Consider the following 20,113-nt stretch of genomic DNA (forward strand, 5'->3'; position numbering starts at 1 on the left):
TTCAGTATTACTTCCCTCTAGTCCATTCTGTACCTTGCTACAGTTTAATCTTGTCAGTCCTTGGTTAGAAGCTTACTGCAACGTTTCTTTGTAAATTCAAGCTTCGATATAGACATTTTGTTATTGGATACCATAATTCTAAATATCTTTATGACAAGAATTAGGCCGAGCCTAGGACACTATCCAACAGAAAACTGGGATTGGGTCCCTTAAGCAAGATGCCGTATTCTTTGGTGTGATAAGATTACATCAGTAATGAAGGCACACAGTGTGAGACAAGCAAGCAAGCAAGCAAGGAAGCAAATGGACAGCACATTTTATTTGAAAGGCTGGATAGGAATGTTTCTTCGGGACAACTAGCAGGAAAGTAGTGACCAATTCTCTGGTAAATTCCATTTTTCCTTTAATGAACAAGGGAAGAGACCTTAGGTTTGCTTCTTGAATAAATGAGTTTAGAGGCTAACATGTTTACTTTCCAGAGTATTATCAGGAAATAAAATAAATTTTAGACTTCTAAACTCCTACCTAGCATGTAAATGTTGCTACACTCAGAAGCCAAGTGCAATTTCTGCTTAACAGTTTTTGGAAGTCTCCACCAGCAGTTTTCCATGCTTTCAGACCAGCCTAAAATTAGTTCCATTATCTTTCTCAGTATCTGCCAAGGACCAGACTTCCTTCTCAGCGAGATTGCTCCACAATTGTTAAAATCAGCAGGAAAAACAAGCAGGGTAAGAGGACTTGAGAGCAGACACTTCCTATATTTCATAACTATGACAATGGGGAAATTGGAGTGGTTGAATCTATTTCCATGAGACCTTACAAAGTGAAAATGGAGTAGAATCATGATCTTGGCAATTTTGAAGGAAAAAAAAAAAACCCAGCCAACAGGCTTCTTAATCATTAAAAAGGCTAAACGTTTTGGTGCAGTATTACATAGGTGTACTTTCTTCCAACTAAAATCTGTGTGCATCTATAGAAAGATCTTCTAAAACTATCAAAACTATGTTAAGGAACGGAACCACGATGAATAACGCAAACAAAACAGTCGTGTGCAGAAACTCCTGCTTGCAAATTCCCGGTGTCCTGAGCAGGATACAGTTGGCACATACAAAATGGCGACATGACGTCACCCAATGTCCCCACCAGCACTTGTACTTCCTGCCAAGCATACCGCGGTGATCACCCACTTGTTTGGCACGTGGTGGACAACCCAAACTGCGCCCAAAGTGTACCCAACACAACTTAGCAATGGAACAAATGCATACAGCCCAGACAGTGAAAATTGAGTGGCTCTGAAAAGAGCCTTTTGGTTTACCAGTGGGGCTGCAGAAGTAATTTACTTGGAGCTGGTGTACTTGGTGACAGCCTTGGTGCCCTCGGACACGGCGTGCTTGGCCAGCTCTCCGGGCAGCAGCAGGCGCACGGCAGTCTGGATCTCCCGCGACGTGATGGTCGAGCGCTTGTTGTAGTGCGCCAGGCGAGACGCCTCGCCCGCGATGCGCTCGAAGATGTCGTTCACGAACGAGTTCATGATGCCCATGGCCTTGGACGAGATGCCGGTGTCGGGGTGGACCTGCTTCAGCACCTTGTACACGTACACCGAGTAGCTCTCCTTGCGGCTGCGCTTGCGCTTCTTGCCGTCCTTCTTCTGTGCCTTAGTCACGGCCTTCTTCGAGCCCTTCTTGGGCGCAGGAGCGGACTTCGCTGGCTCAGGCATCTTCGGTGGTGTCTCCTAAAGAGAAAGTGGAGCTCAGTCCCGCAGATATTGTCCTCTTATAGACAGCCTTATGCAAATGAGTACTTCAGTTTTTCTGTCCCTGATTGGTTCATTTGAGTAAGGCAGTTTTTCACCAATCAAGCTTCTTTAACATCAATACTCCCTCCCCCGCCCTTATCCCCTTGTCTCGGCAGGGAAAACCTAACACCTAATGTTCTATTAACCGGTCCAAAGCTGGAAGTGAATCTGTGACTTAAGTGCTGCCTCTCCAGGCCCTGAGTTGAAGCCTGAGTTTCTGCACAAAATTAAATAAGTACATAATTGAAATCCGAGGACAATAATCATTGCAGAAACTAAGTTGAAAACTAGAAAAGCTATAGTTTTACGTTCTAATGCAGATTCTCGAGACAGAAAGGAGGAACTGAATTTATCCACAAGATTCCAAAGACCGTTTACTGCTGAATTTGTGAAGTATGAAATGGAGTGGGTAGCAAAGAAAGAAACAAGGCAGGAAAGCATTTCTTCCACAGTATGGCTGATTATTTTCTCTGGGAATGTGAATTACAGCTTGTTTAGTCACAGGACTAGGGTAAGAAATATTTAATCTGATAATTGAAAAGATTAAAAGAAAAAATGTCTTAAACAAAAAAGCTTTATTATTCCGGTATTGTTACTGTTGAAGCAGGTTTACTACTTCTCATTTCTTCTCGTTCCAGGGTTGCTTAACTTCATTTCTAAACTCCCTCCTGCCAGGCCTCCCACTGATAGGTTTAAGCCTTCAGAAGACAAGATGTTTTCTACACTTGGCAGATTAACATTGAAGTCTTTTGTTTCACAAAGCCTGCATTTGTTTTTCTCTGCATTGGTGAGCTGAAATGTTTTTGAAAACATGAAGGCTCCATTCTCAGTCTTTACTTTATAGCAGTGTAGGGAATTGCAGTGAACATGCTTTATATAATAATAAATGCTCCCATTTTTTTTTTTTTTGTCAGAAACTCATTCCATACCACATAGATTTTTTTTTTTTTTGCCAATCCTGGGCTTGTGCTCAGGGCCTGAACACTCTTTGGGCTTTCCTCAAGGTTCTACCTTGAGCACCACTTCTGGCTTTTTCTACATATGTGTTACGTGGGAATCCGGGTCTCCCTGCATGCTAGGCAGGCACTCTACCACTAGGCCCACAGATTTGTTTTTATAACAAAACAAACTTTGAAGGAAGAAATCTGGTCAATTTTTAAATTTTAAATTTTATTTTTAATTTTGTGGGTTATGGGGATTGAACACGGCCTGGACACTGTCCCAGAACTCTTCAGCTCAAGGCTGCCACCCTACCCTTGAGGTAAGCCCCAATTCCGGTTTTCTTGAAGTTCATTGGAGATAAGAGTCTCAGATCCTTTTGTGTGGGGGCTGTCTTTGAACCTTGATCCTCAGATCTCAGCATCCTGGGTAGCTAGGATTACAGGCATGAGCCACCTGTGCCCTGCAATCTGGTCAAATTTGACATTTATCTGAAGATCTTAAAAATCTTTCAAGAAGGCAGCACAGATGGCTCATGCTTGTAGTCCTAGCTAGTCTGGAAGCTGAGAGCTGAGGATTGTAGTTCAAAGCCAGCCTGGGCAGGAAATTCTGTGTGACTTTTATTTCCAATTAACCACCAGAAAACTGCAAGTGGCTCAACATGGTAGAGTGGTAGCCTTGAGTTGAAGGAACCCAGGGACATTGCCCAAGTCCACAGTTCAAGCCCAAGGATGAAGGAAAAAATCTTTTATGAAAGGCAACAGAATAAAGAAAATCAGGCAGCTGCTGTATCTTTGATAGAAAATAAGTCATACATTTGCATGCACTCCTCCACTCTTTCTCAAAAATACGTTTCAAGGTGGGCATGGTGGCTCAGGCCTGTAAGCCTAGCTGCTCAGGAGGCTGAGATCTGAGGCTCTCTGTTCAAAGCCAGCTGAGGCACTAAAGTCCATTTGACTTATGTCCAATTAACCACCAGAAAACCGGAAGTGATGCTGTGGTTCAAGGGGTTGGGTGATAGCCTTCAGCTGAAGAGGTCTGGGACAATGCCCAGGCCCAGAGGTCAATACCTAGACCGTCTCCCCCAATAAAAAAATTCAAGAAACACCAGTGAAACCACATGGGCTCCCCTTAACAATTCAAAACTTCAGCAACAAAATTTACGGGTATAGCAAAGACCAAATATGACAACACAAATAAGTACTTCATAAAATACACGTTTTAGTCCTAGAAAACTAAAATGAGGAGAGATTCCCCAAAAGATAGCATATATATACAACAAGGGCCATGGTCGACGCAGGCACCACAAACTTGTCACAAAAAGCTAATTAACATGTAATATTTCTTGAACAGTGCAGTTCTTCAAATTAGTTTATGATTCATATGCAATGTCAGACATCAAAGTCACTTTTTCTCAGACATCATTTCTTCCTCTACAACTTCTCCATAATTTTCTCTAGCAACACTTTTCTTTTCTTTTTTTTTTTTTTGACCAGTTGAACACAAAAGGCTTTTTCTCTCCTATCTTAAAAGGGAAATTAATACTCCAGGGCAGACCTCCATCAGTGCATTTTACATAGTGCCTTCACAAATGTAACAATAGTCTGTGACGTTTGTCCTTAGGATTGTTTTGAGCTAGAACTAGAAAAACAAGAAAACCCACCAAAAAACAAACATGCAAAATGTTTATATGAAGATGTCCATATACAAGAAAATTAATGCTTGTAATAGCTAATGTATAATAGGAACTAAGAATCTACTTTTGCAGATTCTTTTACTTGGGCCTGTTAACTAAAGACAGGCTAAAAACTGGATATCTCAGCTTCCATTTTGTATATGTTTCCTTTGCAGTCGCTGTGATTTCTCAAAATGACTAGCGTGAGGGACAATATATGATGACACTAAAACTTCCCCAAAACAGCAATAGTGAACACTGAAAGACATCATTGCCTTCCTCCACTGAGGACACATACCTGTGATAATAAGGCTGCATTCCAGAACAGGAGTCCTCAGTTCATGGGAACTAGATTCCTCTTTTTTTTTTTTGCCAGTCCTGGGCTTGAGCTCAGGGCCTAAGCACTGTCCTTGGACTTTCTCAAGGTTAGAGCTCTACCACTTGATCCTCAGCACCATTTCTGGCTTTTTTCTATGTATGTGATACCGAAGAATCGAACCCAGGTCTTCGTGCATGCTAGGCAAGCAATCTATCACTAGGCCAAACTCCCGGCCCCTAGATTCCTCTTTTTTAAGGGATGGATGATGATGAATGATTTCTTAATCCCTTATAGAACCCAAACTGAGACAATAATCAACTGGGCCTCACTTTGACTGGGACTTTGTTTTATTTATTTACTTGCCAGTCCTGGGCTTGGGCCCAGGGCCTTGGGTTTTCTCAAGGCTAGAGCTCTACCACTTGAGCCACAGTACCACTTCTGGCTTTTTTCTATATATGTGGTACTGAGGAAATGAACCCAGGTCTTCGTGCATGCAAGGCAAGGTCTACCACAAGGCCAAACTTGCAGTTCACAACTTAATATTTCTTTGCTGTAAATAGTCCCCCAAGTCAAAAGCTAATTTCACTACTCTAAATATGTGGTGAAATACTATCTCTCTTTCCTCATTTGAAAATCACATTAGTACATATTTTTTTTTCTTTTCTGAACTTCATTGATGAAAGCAGAAACTCAGAAAATCACATGGACACCAAGTCAGATATATTAAAGTTTGTCATCAATAAGCTGATAGGCTAGCACTCTGGAGATTGAGAGTAGCAGCATTTCCTATGCAAGAGATATGGTGATTTTGTGCCAGGAAATCTAAAGGCAGGAGAGGGAGAGTCTTAAAGCTGGACAATAGAAATACTGTGCGGGCCATGACAGAATCTCCTGACTGCAGCAGTCGCATTTTGCCCACTCAGCTGGGGGCTAGAGATAGTGCAGTTTAGGTGAGGTGGGTAACTGTGGCCAGGCCTGTCCTGGGTTACCTGATTTGGGGGAAAGGGCAGAGGATCTAGGATGGAGGCTATCAAGTCAAAAGAGGGGCAGATATGCTAATAACGGATACTCTTTTCTTCAGTTGGAATATTGGGGCCAGTTGCTGAACCTGACATTGGAATCCTCAAAGTTGGGAAGGGCCCAAAATATTTGTTCATGTGAATTTTGCAAACCTTTATCTGTCTAGTTTGATTAACTGCTGTAATCTATCTTTTTTTTTTTTTTTTTTTTTTTTTTTTTTTTTTTTGCCAGTCCTGGGCTTGGGTTCAGGGCCTGAGCACTGTCCTTGAACTTTCTCAAGGCTAGCACTCTACCACTTGAGCCTCAGCACCACTTCCAGCTTTTTTTTGCTATGTATGTGGGATACTGAGAACTTGAACCCGGGTCTTTGTGCATGCTAGGCAAGCACTCTACCACTAGGCCAAACTCCCGGCCCCCCTGTAATCTATCTTATTCCACTTTCATTTCATATTCTCTTTGCCCAACTCAGCATATGTATAAGCTCAATTCTGTTTCTTTGGATCGATTTCTGTAACAACTTCTGTGCACACATAAACTTCTATAAAATATGCATCTTTTCTCCTGCTACTCCAGTTTAATTGTTAGGTCCTAATTCCATGACCTACGAGTGGAATGAAAAGGTGACAAAATTGGATTGTACCTAAAAAAATGTTTTACGTGAAATCCAACCTGTTCTGAGTAGGGACCCATAGTATGCAGGCAGGACTGTGGATGCTACATACTTCAGGCTAAGACTGCAGATTTCAGGTGCCTCAGGGAAAGAGAAAATTTAAAGTTTGGCTAATAATCATTTTGTTTCAGTTGATCAGTAGGACAGTTGATATAATTGTTTATGATACAAATGAGGCAGGATTACTTCTGTTGAATGCAACTCAGAAACTTAGTATTTAAAATCACAAAGCAAAAGCAACAGATGCGTTCCTTCCTGAGAGACACGGTTTTCACCTCAAGATTTAACATTTGTTTGGCAGTATATATACCTTCTTGAGAGAAATGTTTCACCAAAATCGAAGTAATCTTTTACCCCAAATGTAGACAATAGGACACCTTCCTTATCTCAAGAATAAGCATCTGTTTTATGGAAGGATGCATTCTTACTTGGAAGAAATGCCCCAAACTTCCAGGAACTCAGAAAATATAGCACCAGAAATAATTAGAGCAAAGATAAAAACTATATTTGCTTAGTTTTAAAGTTAGAACCCCTGTCTTTATCATATATTAATACCCCTAACAGCTAAGGAGCTGTGTGCATCTTTCTCTTTCTCTCTGAGAGCACCTGCTATTGGTTACAGGTGCCTCACCCTTTGTGCTTGTCTGCTTGTCTATTTGTCTGCCTCCCAACTTGCTTACTTACTCAATAAAGCTCCTCCAGGTTTTCTTACCATTGTGACTTCTCCAGAAATTATTTTTCTTGGATCCAAGTCAAGAACCCTAAGTGAAGAGTCCCTACTTTTAAAGGGAAACTTCAAAATCTTCCCTTCCGGTTATACTAGGACTCAGATCATAATTAGTCCTTTCAGTTGCAATCAATTACATTGCATTTAGATCTTGCTGGTGTGTTAGTTATTAAATGAATAAAATGTTCAACACAATTGCAATTGCTTTTGTTTTAATGTAATCCAGATTTATTGAAATGTACTCAAACTGAGTTTTAGACCCCCGGGCCTAAAATCCAGCCATCCAAAGTTTGGTTCAACCACTCACCTTCACATGTCAAATAAAGAGACATGTTGGAGAACAGAGAAAGGAGATTACTGATGTCAGCCATGGGAAGGCAGGACTTTACTACAGCCATCTCCTGAGGTGCAGACATTGGCTTCAGGTTAAATAAGGAAGCTTGGGGGTGGAAGATGGTAGGCCTAGTTAATAATAGTCTCAAGTGGAAAGTAAGATCGTGGTGACCATTGGCCTAATCTTTGCTCCAGCTGGAACTCCGGAGAAGTTAGTACTTTATTATTAGAACAGGACAGGAAGAATGTAGTTTCCTGAGTTTTGAACGGCTAGATTTCAGTCTCAAAACCAGAGATGACACTGTCTGTTTGAAGGGCAGTTTGATTTCCACATAAGATGATTATCTGGCTTTCCTGGCAATAAATAATTGCAAAGGGAGAGCAGCAGACAACAGTTTAGATCAAAGGGCACAGATACAAGGTTGTGGGACTTTTAAAATCTTTACAGATCTGGCAAAAGCATCTTTTAAGCTATCTCTTACAAGATATCAAAGTATGTTGTATACCATTGATATTTCCTGTCCACATAAACTCCAGATCATTTGATGGCTACTGAAAGAATGTAACCACAACTTTGTTATCTTAAAAGTACTCTTTTTATTAATAAATTTGTCAGATAGTCTTATTTCTAGTATAATTCTACCCACATCCAAAATCTTTTTTTCATGTGCACATAAACTATCATTTGAAGATGTTAGCTATAAGTTTAATTGCAATTTATTCTATTTTGCCATATGATTGTGATCTCAAGAAGGTATGATTTTATCTTGTTTTTCTTGGATCATGTTAGACTATATGCAACTTGGCCTTTTTATTTTTTATTTTTTGCCAGTCCTGGGCTTGAGCTCAGCACCTGAGCACTGTCCTTGGACTTTCTCAAGGCTAGAGCTCTACCACTTGAGTCTCAGCACCACTTCCGGCTTTTTCTATGTATGTGGTACAGAGGAATTGAACCCTGGTCTTTGTGCATGCTAGGCAGGCACTCTACCACTAGGTCAAACTCCTGGCCCCAGCCCCCGTATTTTTTTTAAATAAAGCAAATGAATGTATGCAGTAAGATATGCTTTATTGCTTCTTTTATGTCAGACTAAAATTACTGAAATACATTATTACTTATATATTAACAAACATGCTACTCTAAAACAAATCATGAATAGATTTTAAAAGATAATAGAAATAAATATGTAGGAAAATATGCCCGGGAAATGTTTACCAAGACCATGCAAGTAGAGTCAATATTAATATTGTGACAAAATAATACTCAAAACAAAAGGCATTATTAGTGATAGAGAACACTGCAGTAACATTTATTTACAATGAGAAAATTAAATATTCTATAAAGTTCTTCTGAAGCAAAACCACTAAGGAGAAGTGAAAGAAAAAACACAGTAACACACACTTACCCAACTTAAAAGAAACATATTTTTTTCTAGAGGCCCCAAATAATAAAAACCTCAGAGCTGAAACAACGGTGATAAATACATCAGCTTCTATTTCCTGGTTCAAGTACCAAGAGATTTGGAGATTTGGACATTAGTGTACTCCTTGGGGAGAAAGTTCTAGGCTTTTAAACAGAACTAAGACATCTAGTATAAATCCACAATCACTTGAGAAAGTGTAAATTGTAGAAAATGTGTAGCTAAGCCTTCTGGAATAAGATTTGTTTATTTTTGCAGAAGAGTGTAGAGGAAATTTGTCCCAAAGATTTATTTACCACTCTGATGTTTTCAAGGAGTGGCCTGGAATTAAAGTGATGTAGTTTCGTAGCGCCCCCTAGTGTCCTAAGGCTGAGATCCAGACTGTTAATGAATTTTCCTCCTATACATCCTTCAGGTAGGAAGTGTAACTTATATATTGAACAATTATTTATTGGGCAACTATTATGTTCCAGGAACACTTTGAATAACTAAATAAAAGATAAAGTAAATGTCACAAACCAAATATGTTCTTTGACATAATGGAGACAGGTTTGGAAACATAAAAAATGATCTTTAGATCTATCAGTTTCTCAGACATACAAGGAATTTCAGAGACTAAAATTATGTCAGATAATAAAGAAATTATTAAAATGTAAAGAAATACACAAATTAAAAAAGGAAGAAGCAAAGGAAAAATAGTAAATACTTAAAATTCATCATACATATATTATACACGTGTTGTATGACAACTACTATTCCATTTCAGACACCAAGTATGTGATTAGGTCTGCCTATCCATTTCCTCCCCCTCTCTGGGATATTCTCTCTCCCATTCTGCTAAGGCATCTCTTCTCATCTGGAAACTCCTCCCCTTCTATTGTTGGTTTACTTTTTCTATTCCTTCTCTGAGTCCTTGATCTCTGTCACCTGTCTCATGCTATTTTCTTAAAAAATAGTCATAAATGACTATCAGAGTTATGAGCTATTATATCTATGAAATATCTTTTTTTTGCCAGTCCAGGGGCTTGAAGTCAGGGCCTGGGCACTGTCCCTGGATACTTTTTGTTCAAGGCTAGAGGGGTAGAGGGACTAAAGTAGATGCTTTTGCTCATATAAAGAAAATAAGCTCTTCATTCCCCTGCCCTCCACTCTCCCTTGCTAGGCCTTATTTTTTCTCTCCTATTTAGCACTGGATGTTACCAAAATGAATTTCAAGAACTTTAAATTTCCCTCAGAGTTGATTTTTTTATCCTTAATCTTTTCTTTCAGCTGGATTTAATGAATGTAAATCAAAGAGAATACTCCTAATTGTTCATTTGAATAAAATATTCCCCTACCCAAAACAATTCTCCAATGAGAATTTCTAGGAGCACAGTTAATATAAAAAATGTTTGATATGAGAGAACAATAAAGACTAAATAGTTGTTTTACTTGGTTATGTTTAATGATATGGAAATAAAACTTGAATAAATATGTTCTTAACAGCATGGGTATTGTACCTAAAGAGTGGCTGTCCTTGGCTAGGAGGTCAGCTCAAGGCTGGAATTGCTGCCAAATTTTTGTTTTGTTTTGTCTTGTTTTTTTAAACTGAGGACCAGAGTTACTTTGTTAATCAAACCATGTCATTTGAGTGGGAGCTTTGGGACTATGCTATATTTGTAATACCTCTGGAAAGACAGAAGACTAAAGACCAGTCATATATGCAGTCATTTCTTGGCATGTGATTCAGTGTGAGTTTTGCTGGTTGTGACTACTCTGGGTACATATTGTTCCAAACCTTTGACAGAGATATTGTGTTTGAAACATTGATGCATTCTGCTTTTGTTTCTTTACTTGGCTGATTTCAATGTGTGTCCTTGTGTGAAACTGTAATTGTGTGTACCATACAGTTCTGTGAGGGGCTGGAATGTGGCCTATTGGTAGAGTGCTTGCCTACCATGCAGGATGCCCTGGGTTTGATTCCTTGGTACTAATACACAGAAAAAGCTGGAAGTGGTGCTGTGGCAAAAGTGGTAGAGTGCTAGCCCTTGAGCAAAAGAAGCTCAGATACAGTGGCCAGGTCCTGAATTCAAGCCCCAGAATTGGAAAAACACAACCAAACCACCACCACCAACAACAACAACAAACATACAGTTTTGAGAGTAAATTTTTTTTCTAGTTTGAAGGTGTTTGGGGTGACATGGCCTTGAAAACTCCATTTGATGTCAACTTTAAGGGAATCTTAGGGACTGTTTCTGAATTTCAAAACATGTAACAATAATAATATTACTTTATTACTAAGAAAATTAGGGGAATATTTTTCTTTAAAGAGGTTGGCAGCTTCTATGAGGACCCAAACCCATTCAATTGCTTGCAGAATTCCAAACTAAGAAGCATTTTAGGTCTAGTGACTGGATAATGAAAGAAATTAGTTCGGTGATTGAAATCACCAAGAGGCAAAGACTTTTTCCTCTTTTTATCCCCTGTATTAACTATAGTACATAGTGTAAAGACTTGCAATGACAATTTCTTGAATAAACTCAATTATAAGCAAGCATGCTGTGAACAAATCAGTTCTTTTCTTTCTTATCTATCTATCTATCTATCTATCTATCTATCTATCTATCTATCTATTTTTTTATCTATTTGCCAGTCCTGAGCTTGAACTCAGGGCCTGGGTTCTGTCCTTAGGCTTTCTCAAGGCTAGCGCTCTACCACTTGAGCCACAGCATCACTTCTGGCTCCCCGGTACCCAGTAGATATATGTTGCCGAAAGATCGTACCTGGGGCTTAGTGCACCCGAGGCAAGCACTCTACCAACTAGACCACACCTCAGAGCACAATTTATCAAAGATTTGGATGCAGTTCAAATATCTTGTAATTCATGACTAAATTCTTTTCTTATACTTTTACTTTCCTCTTAAGTCTGTTTCCGTACAATATGTTTCTCTTCATTTAAATTATTTCTGGTCCTATTTCTATTTGAAGAATCACTCTCTACTGGAATTTGGCATTTCAGGCAGTATCCCCTCCCCCTCCCCCGTCCCAATCCAGCTTCATCCATTTCATGATTTTATTGTAAGATTCTGAACTAGGTCTCAGCTATTCCTTCCTTGTCTCCAGCAGTCCTTTTTCCTAGGTTGAGGCCTTTTTAGACCCTACCCCTTCCTTCTTCCCCCACTCACCTACTTAAAACCACGCTGAAATTAGCTCAACTGAAAAGCATGCACTCTATTTCAACGAAAGCTCACATCCTAAACCCATTTCTATTTCACAGATCTGTACAGCTAAAGAAAAAAGGAAAAGGGAGGCAATGCTAAAATCAGAATACGAAGACGAATTCATGATCAATTTGTAGAGATAGACATTTACGCTAACACACCTATTCTATGAGTAAACAGTTATGTTGAACTCCACTTTATTTTATAGAACAAGCACGGGCCTGTAGCGTGTGCAGTGTCTAGTCGGTTATTGTCTACACATTATTTTCTGCACAGCAGTCAGAATGTAAACAGACTGCGGATTACAAAGGGCGCAGCGGCGCATGCTCCCCGGGAAGCCAGCGAGATCGAGTTCCGGGTCATTCACAACTATGCGAAAAGACAGGCAGTGCAGCTTCTAGTTCAGTGTGAAAACTTTCCAGAGAATATGGGAATGGCAGGATTACAGCTCATTTGCAGAAATCATGCATGGCTCTTAAAAGAGCCTTTTGGGGTGTAAGCTGAAGCTTACTTGGTTGGCAGGTTTACTTGGAGCTGGTGTACTTGGTGACAGCCTTGGTGCCCTCGGACACGGCATGCTTGGCCAGCTCTCCGGGCAGCAGCAGGCGCACGGCCGTCTGGATCTCCCGCGACGTGATGGTCGAGCGCTTGTTGTAGTGCGCCAGGCGAGACGCCTCGCCCGCGATGCGCTCGAAGATGTCGTTCACGAACGAGTTCATGATGCCCATGGCCTTGGACGAGATGCCGGTGTCGGGGTGGACCTGCTTCAGCACCTTGTACACGTACACCGAGTAGCTCTCCTTGCGGCTGCGCTTGCGCTTCTTGCCGTCCTTCTTCGGGGCCTTAGTCACGGCCTTCTTCGAGCCCTTCTTGGGCGCAGGAGCGGACTTGGCGGGTTCTGGCATTATAGCACAAGGAGATCCCTTAGAGTAACCAAAGGGAAACACTGTCTCCCTAGCGCTTTAGGCCACCGTCATTTATAGAGCCGGTATTCAAATAAGGTTAGGAAGATTTCCTTTTCGATTGGATTACTTTACTGTGTCGTCACAAATGGGAACGTAAAAGGCTCTGTCCAACCTCTCATTGGCTCTTTTTGTTGCAGCACTCACCCAATCGGAACCCTAAGCTACTGAAAGCAGTTCTGAAAAGAACTTGAAGTACTATCACTTATAATTTGGAAGTTCTGGGTTGAACTGTTGTTAAGTTCTTTTCTGGTACATGGAATGGCACCTAAGCTGATAGCTATTCCCCATCTACCCTCTTTATCTGATATCCTTACTTCAAAAGTATACGGGGATATTAAGCATTTATTTTATGAAGTTCAAATTTCCCACAAATTGGTAATACCCTCTCATGCCTATTTCATACACACTTGGTACCAGTTGGCGCATGCAAAAGTAGGAGCCATAAGGATTGGTTAGCCAGAGACAAGTTAAGGGGTCCCAGTGTACCCTTCCCGGCAATCCACATCGCTACGTTGGCCCTCCCAGCTACTCGCAGATGCCCGCCCCTCCTCCTCCTAGCAACGCCCACTCAATGTGCAACAGCTCTTTTACTGAGATGGGTGGGTGGCTCTGAAAAGAGCCTTTGGGTTGTGTTGTGCAAAGCAGTTGGCCAAAGGAACTTCACTTCTTCTTGGCTGCCGCCTTCTTTGGCTTGGCTGCCTTGGGCTTGGCGGGTTTTGATTTTGCCGCCTTAGACTTCACAGCCTTAGCCTTGGCTGGGCTCTTGGGCGCCTTCTTGGGCTTAGCTGCTTTTGCCTTTTTCGGGCTCTTCGCCTTTTTAGCTCCTGCAGCTGCGGCTGGCTTCTTTGCCTTCTTTGGAGTCTTCTTGGCGCTTTTCTTAGGGGTTGCAGCCCCCGTGGCCTTCTTGGGCTTCTTCGCAGCGCCCGCAGTCTTCTTGGCTTTAGCCGCACCGGTCTTTTTCACTCGGGGCTTGGCTTCCCCGGAGGCCGCCTTCTTGTTAAGCTTGAAAGAGCCGGAGGCGCCGGTGCCCTTGGTTTGCACAAGGGTGCCCTTGCTTACCAGGCTCTTCAGCCCCAGCTTGATGCGGCTGTTGTTCTTTTCCACGTCGTAGCCCGCAGCTGCCAGTGCCTTCTTGAGCGCGGCCAGGGACACCCCGCTGCGCTCCTTGGAAGCAGCAACTGCCTTGGTGATGAGCTCGGACACTGGGGGGCCTGACGCCTTGCGCTTCGCAGCACCTGCGGACTTGCGAGCCTTCTTCTTCACGGGCGTCTTCTCGGCGGGGGCCGGGGCAGCCGGGGCGGCAGGCGCAGTCTCGGACATGTTGACACGGGCTTGTAGAGAGCAATTCGAGCCGGAAGCAGAGGCACTGGCCAGGACTCGGGCAGTGGCGCTGCACCCTCCCGTTTATATAGGGCGGAGCTGCTCCGTGATTGGTGCGCTGTCCAGCCCGCCTCGCTGGCAGACACAGAGTGTCCTCTCCGATCCCGAGTTGTGTTTGTTACACCTCAAAAAAGGCCAAAAATGTCAAAATTCTCTACATAGAATTGCGGGATTTTTCATAGATAATGATCCCCGAAGTCTCGGGCTTCATGCACATCTCAAATAGTGAGGAAAGGACCAAACCTTGTGCCAAAAACAAGCAATATTTCCCGCACGGCTCTGCAAATTTCAACTCAGAGAAACAAAACTTTCTATTTTCTTCGTAAATTATAAACTGATCTTTAACTCTGAAGTTTTTTGACCTATCAAATATTATTCTCCAAGTTGTTAGCTTCTTATATATCCAAGATCCATGCCACTGGCATTAAGATTTTTATTACAAATCTGCACTTAAGTGAAGGAAGTAACACAGGCTCCTCGGAGAGTCCTGCCTATTGAGCCGAGGGCATTTGAGTTCATCAAACTGGTTTAGTTTAATGCAAAACAAATAACTGCCCATTTGGGGTAAAATTTTGGACCCCTAAGACATCAATCTATGCAACCATGGATTTATTTCGTTCTGATGTGGCTAAGTTTTAAAATAATTCCTTGGGATAATTCTATTCCTTTCTGCTCCCAAGGGTTGGGGGCGGGGCTGTTGCTTCTCTCTTGCTTTGGACAATTACTCCATAGGTTGGGATAGCTTAAATTTATAATATTAGAGAAATAAAGGAATGTAAAACATACCTTGGACACACATATGAAAAAGGATAAATTTTAAGTAACACATCAATGATGTTCATAAAGTCATTGGAAGGAAAAGTGCACTTCACTTTGAAGAATTTGTCTGCAGCCTTGTTGAATTCTTTTGGCATATGTTTCAGGATTAATTTGCAATGTGGTATCTACAAATGACACAAAAGCATTGATCATAAGTTAAAAAATGAATGAGAAATGTAGGTTGGAACATTACTATTCTCATTGCTGGAGAAACAGAGCTCAATATTACTGAATATCTGATGAAGCCTACCCACTGTCTATGGTTTCAGTCCTCATGATGATTATGACCTATGTTTCCAAGAGGACTTTGAATTAAAATGACATATACACATTGAATGAGAAGTACAAAGTTTCTAGTCACAAAGAGATCTTGGGAAGTTATACTGGCTAAGTAATTGCCTTCTGAAAACTTTCTTGGCAAGGTGTTGAAATACGGTTTTGTTAAAATAGTTAAGTATTAAAAAATAAGTTGATAACAGAAGTCTAATGTAAGGAAGTATATCTGGGAAGGTATGACTGGAATTGTCTTTTTAAAACTGTAACCCACTCACTCGAGACACAAGGAATACTAGTACTGCCAGTCTATTTGACACAGTTTTCTGGATATGCCTGTTACATATCATTGCATATTACTTTAATTATTAGCTCCATTGCTCCAAGCATTCATGTGCACAAAATAAATCTTCAGAAATGTGGAATGAAACCAATACCAAATAAAAATACAATGCTAACTAGGTGTTTTAAGCACTGCAGCCTTGTTAAAGTTAATGTTAAGTGATACAATTGTTTTTGTTTTGTCAGTTGTGAGGCTTGAGCTCACGCCTGGGAGCTGTTCCTGAGCCTCCCTTTGTTCAAATCTAGTGTTCTACCACACAGTGCCACTTTTGGATTTGAGTGGTTAACTGGAGGTAAAAGTCTCATGGGGACTTTTCTGCCTGGGCTGGCTTGAACCACAGATAAGAGCCTCCCAAGTAGCGAGAATTGCAGGCGTGAACTACAGTGGCCTAGCTTCAAATACCTTACTTTTAAACTCTGTGTTTTGTACTTTATGCAACTTTCAAAATTCTGTAATCTTTCAGTTCATATCTGATGATTGAAGATTAACTCCCATTAAGTCAAGTTAAAAAATACCCCCTCCCCTTTTTTTTGAGTGAAATAAGAAACATACCAAAAAGTTAACCTATTCCTAGGTGTGCTATTGGGGCTATCTATATCCAAATTACATGTGTACAGTTACATCTTTATTCATATGTTCAAATATAAATTTGAGGCCAGAGCTTCAGATGAATTTGGATCTAACAAATCTCTAGTGTGTCTTAGAATATAACTGTTTACCAGGTTTTTCATGCTACTGTCATATCCAGTCAACTTTGAGAACCACAGTTACTTACTGTTAAATAACAGGAAAAATCTACTTCCTTTCATAAGAGATTTTCTCTAGATTTCTGAATTTGCCTGTGCAACCTTAGAGTAGCTATCCAGGTTAGCTATGACCATAGGTTGGAAAGGTAAGACAGCAGCAATTGAATCCTTGTGTTCATTTGCGGCTAATCACTACAGTAGACACAAGAAAGGGAAAGAAGAATGAATTAAATTCATGATTTTCCATTCAAAGTGAGACTGAACTTCAACTACTGATGTGCTACTTGAATTCGCTAGGACACCATTGCCATTTTTTACATCATTTGATTATGCTTAATACCAAGTATCTTTCAGGACTCTTGTTTGTCTTCTCTCCTGATGGAGAGCTTTATTACTTTTTATGGCTTTCCTTTCTTTTTCAAAGAAATTCATTCTGTTTACTTAAACACTTACAAAGATAATATTTATTTATTTGGGTGACAGAGTTTTGCTATGCAGCCTAGGTTGAATTCATGATCCTCCTGCATTAGCCTCTGGAAAATCGCAATTTTAGGCATGAGCCACTATTCCCAGACCCCTGCATCTATTGAAAACTGTACTGTGTGACACATGAAGGATCTTCTTTAACCAATATAAAACTCTTCTTCTATGCTTAATGTCACCATTTCTAATAGGACAAAGAGGACCCTAAAAAGCTAAGGAAACCAGGGCAGAATGTTGGTAAATAGTTAATTCCAGATGACAGCTCATAGCAGTCTGCCTTCAGAACATGTGCTGTTATTAACCAGCGTTTTCTACAACATTACAGGTCTTGAAAAGCATTCACATGAATATCATAGTTCAAGGCTAATGGGTTTTCTTACAAAGATTTTGGAAATGATACAAAATGCTACAATGCAATGTATATACATTATTATGTATAAACCCAGACCTACCTCCCTTTTCATATATAGGACTTTTCTTCCTGTGTAGTCTCACATGTCCACAATCTCGGGGACAGTAGATTCAATCCACTGTTTTCATAGTCATGAAATAGTCTCAAATGTATTATTCTTTTTTTAATTTTTTAATTTTTTTAATTTTTTAATTTTTTATTGTATTTAAAGTTACAATTCGCCAGTTAGAAGATGCATTACTTCTCACACATTGATACCCCTTTTTGTGTTTTTTTCCTCACTTTTCTCTCCCCACTCCCTCCCAATCATCTTGTTTTCCCCTCTTTCCTTTCCTATTTTAAATGAACAATATATACAATATGCCAGGTAACAAAGTCAGATAGGGTAACAATATGAGATTAACCAAAGGGCAACACAAGAAAAGAGAGAAAAACATAATACATTAAGAATAGCAGTCACTCATAATTAAGCTCTTATTTCCATGTCCTGGAGGTCCATAAATTTAGGGTTTGAGATATTGTAATCTTCTGTTAGGAGAGTTCCAGATGTGTACTGATTATTACAAATGAGGGAAAACATTGAGCCTATGTTCTCAAGTGCATTATTCTTTAATGTGTTAAAAAAAAGAATCTTGTATTTCTGAGATTTCTTGAAGCCTCTAAAGGAATCCTGCCTGATGAAAATGGAAGCCCCTTTGATTATTTCCATTGTAGAACATATACCTGGCAAACGTTCTAGAAGTAATAAAATGATTTATAGAAAGGAAAAGACAGGTTTGTGCTTGATTCATTTTACTGCATACTTGTTTGTTTCAAGTACTCATTTTTGGATATTGATATTTTAATATGATGTGACTGATTATTTATAAGGCAGAGTTTGGAAAGACAATTTTTAAACTAGACAAAGAACTTATGAGTTGTTTTACATATGCTTTTTTAAGTCAACAAACCAGAGCTACAGGATGCATGTCCACAATTTTTCACTGCAACAATGTTTGGAAAGGTATAATATTAGAAACAATCTTAAAACTTAGATGTGTGATTAAAAATTTAGGGCATAATCAAAAAGGAATAATACACATCTACAAACATGATTAGGGAAGATCTTTATGGATTAAGATGTATTTAATTTCAAAAGAAATATTTAACTGACCAGAAACAGAAAAGATCCATAATAAGATTCTTTTTGTTTGAGAATACACACATGCTATGGGGATATAAAAAGGCAACTTTTGCTCAGTTATGTAGAAAAGATACAGGAAAGATAAACTAAAATCTAAAAATATTGCTGACTTGTACAAGGTACATAAGGGGAAGAGAAAGAGATGGAGAGAGGGTGATGGGAAGACAATAAGAAAATGGAGAAAGATTGATAACTAACTTACAACTCTAATAATGCTTTACATACTGGCAAGATAAACTATTGAGTGAAGAAAATGTTCAAACCCACAGGAATAGGATAAAAATAGTGCCAGTGAACCAAGCTGTACTAAATTAATAACATAAGAACACTGAAAGGATTGGGAAAATAAAAGTGAATAACAGTGGAGAACAACATTGTCCTCTAAGACCAAACTGATATTGCATTCCAGTAAAACTGCTTTTTAAAGAAAGGGATGTGGCTTATCAACTTTGAAACTATGTAGGCACCTGCACTGAATAAAGAAGTCCAATTATCGATATTATTATTTTTTTAATTTTATAGTCACTATTTCATGAAAGCTGAAGTTGTACTGAGGGCTCAGCAGCAGTAGAATTGTAAAAATAATAATAATCATCATCATAATGTTTGTGTCTGGATATCTCTTTTGGGAGCTGGAAGGGTGGTATTGTACCTGCTGTACTAGGTCCAGTTCTAGGTTTCCAGGCTCACTCAACATGCCTCCCTACCTTAAAAAAAAAAAAAGTGCAACACTCAGTGCATTTCCTAGTCCCATTCTCCCAAATATGACAGTGGGAACAGGAGTAGAGGAGAGAGAAGGAACAAAGTAGGAATTGATACTGAATTATTTGACTTTCCCTTATAGTGCTCTTTGCCCAAGCCAGAAGCAAGAGGGCTTCAACATACTTGAGCACAGTGTCCACTCCCCTTCCCCTTTGCAGAGGGAGTGAATTATAGTCAGCAGCTCCCACTCCATCCACTGTATGGGACCCCTTACAGATGGGAGCGATTTCAGGCTGACCTTAATCCTCTGTTACTTCCTTGAAGTGAGTTTGACAAAGAGGAAAAAGGAAAGAACTATACCAAGCAGCAGTTGCAAGCCATGGAATGGAGGAAAGGCAGAGAGAAGCAGCACCAGAGGCCAGGAGACAGTAGAAAGGGCCACACCTTGTTTTAAAAAAAAAAAATCTGTAATTTGGAAGAAGGTGGTAATTAATTTCCAAAATACACTTTAGAGTGCCACCTTCCACACGGCTTCCTTACTCACAGCCCTTTGGTTTTTTCAGACAATATTTGAAGAGCCCTCATAAAGCCAGAAGTATTGATTATCCCCTCAATGCACCAAAACCAGTGTTGACTTCAACCCCTTACAAAGGTCGATAGACTTGTTTCTCCCTCTACATTTGTCTTAAGGCTCAGGGGTAAGGTGGCTGT

General features: G+C 40.1%; 3 protein-coding genes across 3 annotated transcripts; all 3 read right to left on the bottom strand.

The window, feature by feature from the left end:
- Nucleotides 1-304: 304 nt before the first annotated feature.
- LOC150048290 (histone H2B type 1-C/E/F/G/I) lies at nucleotides 305-1,730 on the bottom strand. Its single transcript, XM_090356258.1, has one exon. It carries the CDS (start codon nucleotides 1,715-1,717, stop codon nucleotides 1,337-1,339), a length of 381 nt encoding a protein of 126 aa, XP_090212384.1. The 5' UTR covers nucleotides 1,718-1,730; the 3' UTR covers nucleotides 305-1,336.
- A 10,546-nt stretch (nucleotides 1,731-12,276) lies between these two features.
- Nucleotides 12,277-13,001, bottom strand: LOC150048291 (histone H2B type 1-C/E/F/G/I-like). The gene has a single exon (XM_090356260.1). It carries the CDS (start codon nucleotides 12,999-13,001, stop codon nucleotides 12,621-12,623), a length of 381 nt encoding a protein of 126 aa, XP_090212386.1. The 3' UTR covers nucleotides 12,277-12,620.
- Nucleotides 13,002-13,721: 720 nt separating this feature from the next.
- H1-4 (H1.4 linker histone, cluster member) lies at nucleotides 13,722-14,427 on the bottom strand. The gene has a single exon (XM_090356259.1). It carries the CDS (start codon nucleotides 14,379-14,381, stop codon nucleotides 13,722-13,724), a length of 660 nt encoding a protein of 219 aa, XP_090212385.1. The 5' UTR covers nucleotides 14,382-14,427.
- Between the last annotated feature and the right edge of the window lie 5,686 nt (nucleotides 14,428-20,113).

Source organism: Megascapheus bottae, chromosome 22, assembly GCF_031878675.1.
Source record: "Megascapheus bottae isolate mThoBot1 chromosome 22, mThoBot2.hap1, whole genome shotgun sequence".
NCBI lineage: Eukaryota > Metazoa > Chordata > Mammalia > Rodentia > Geomyidae > Megascapheus > Megascapheus bottae.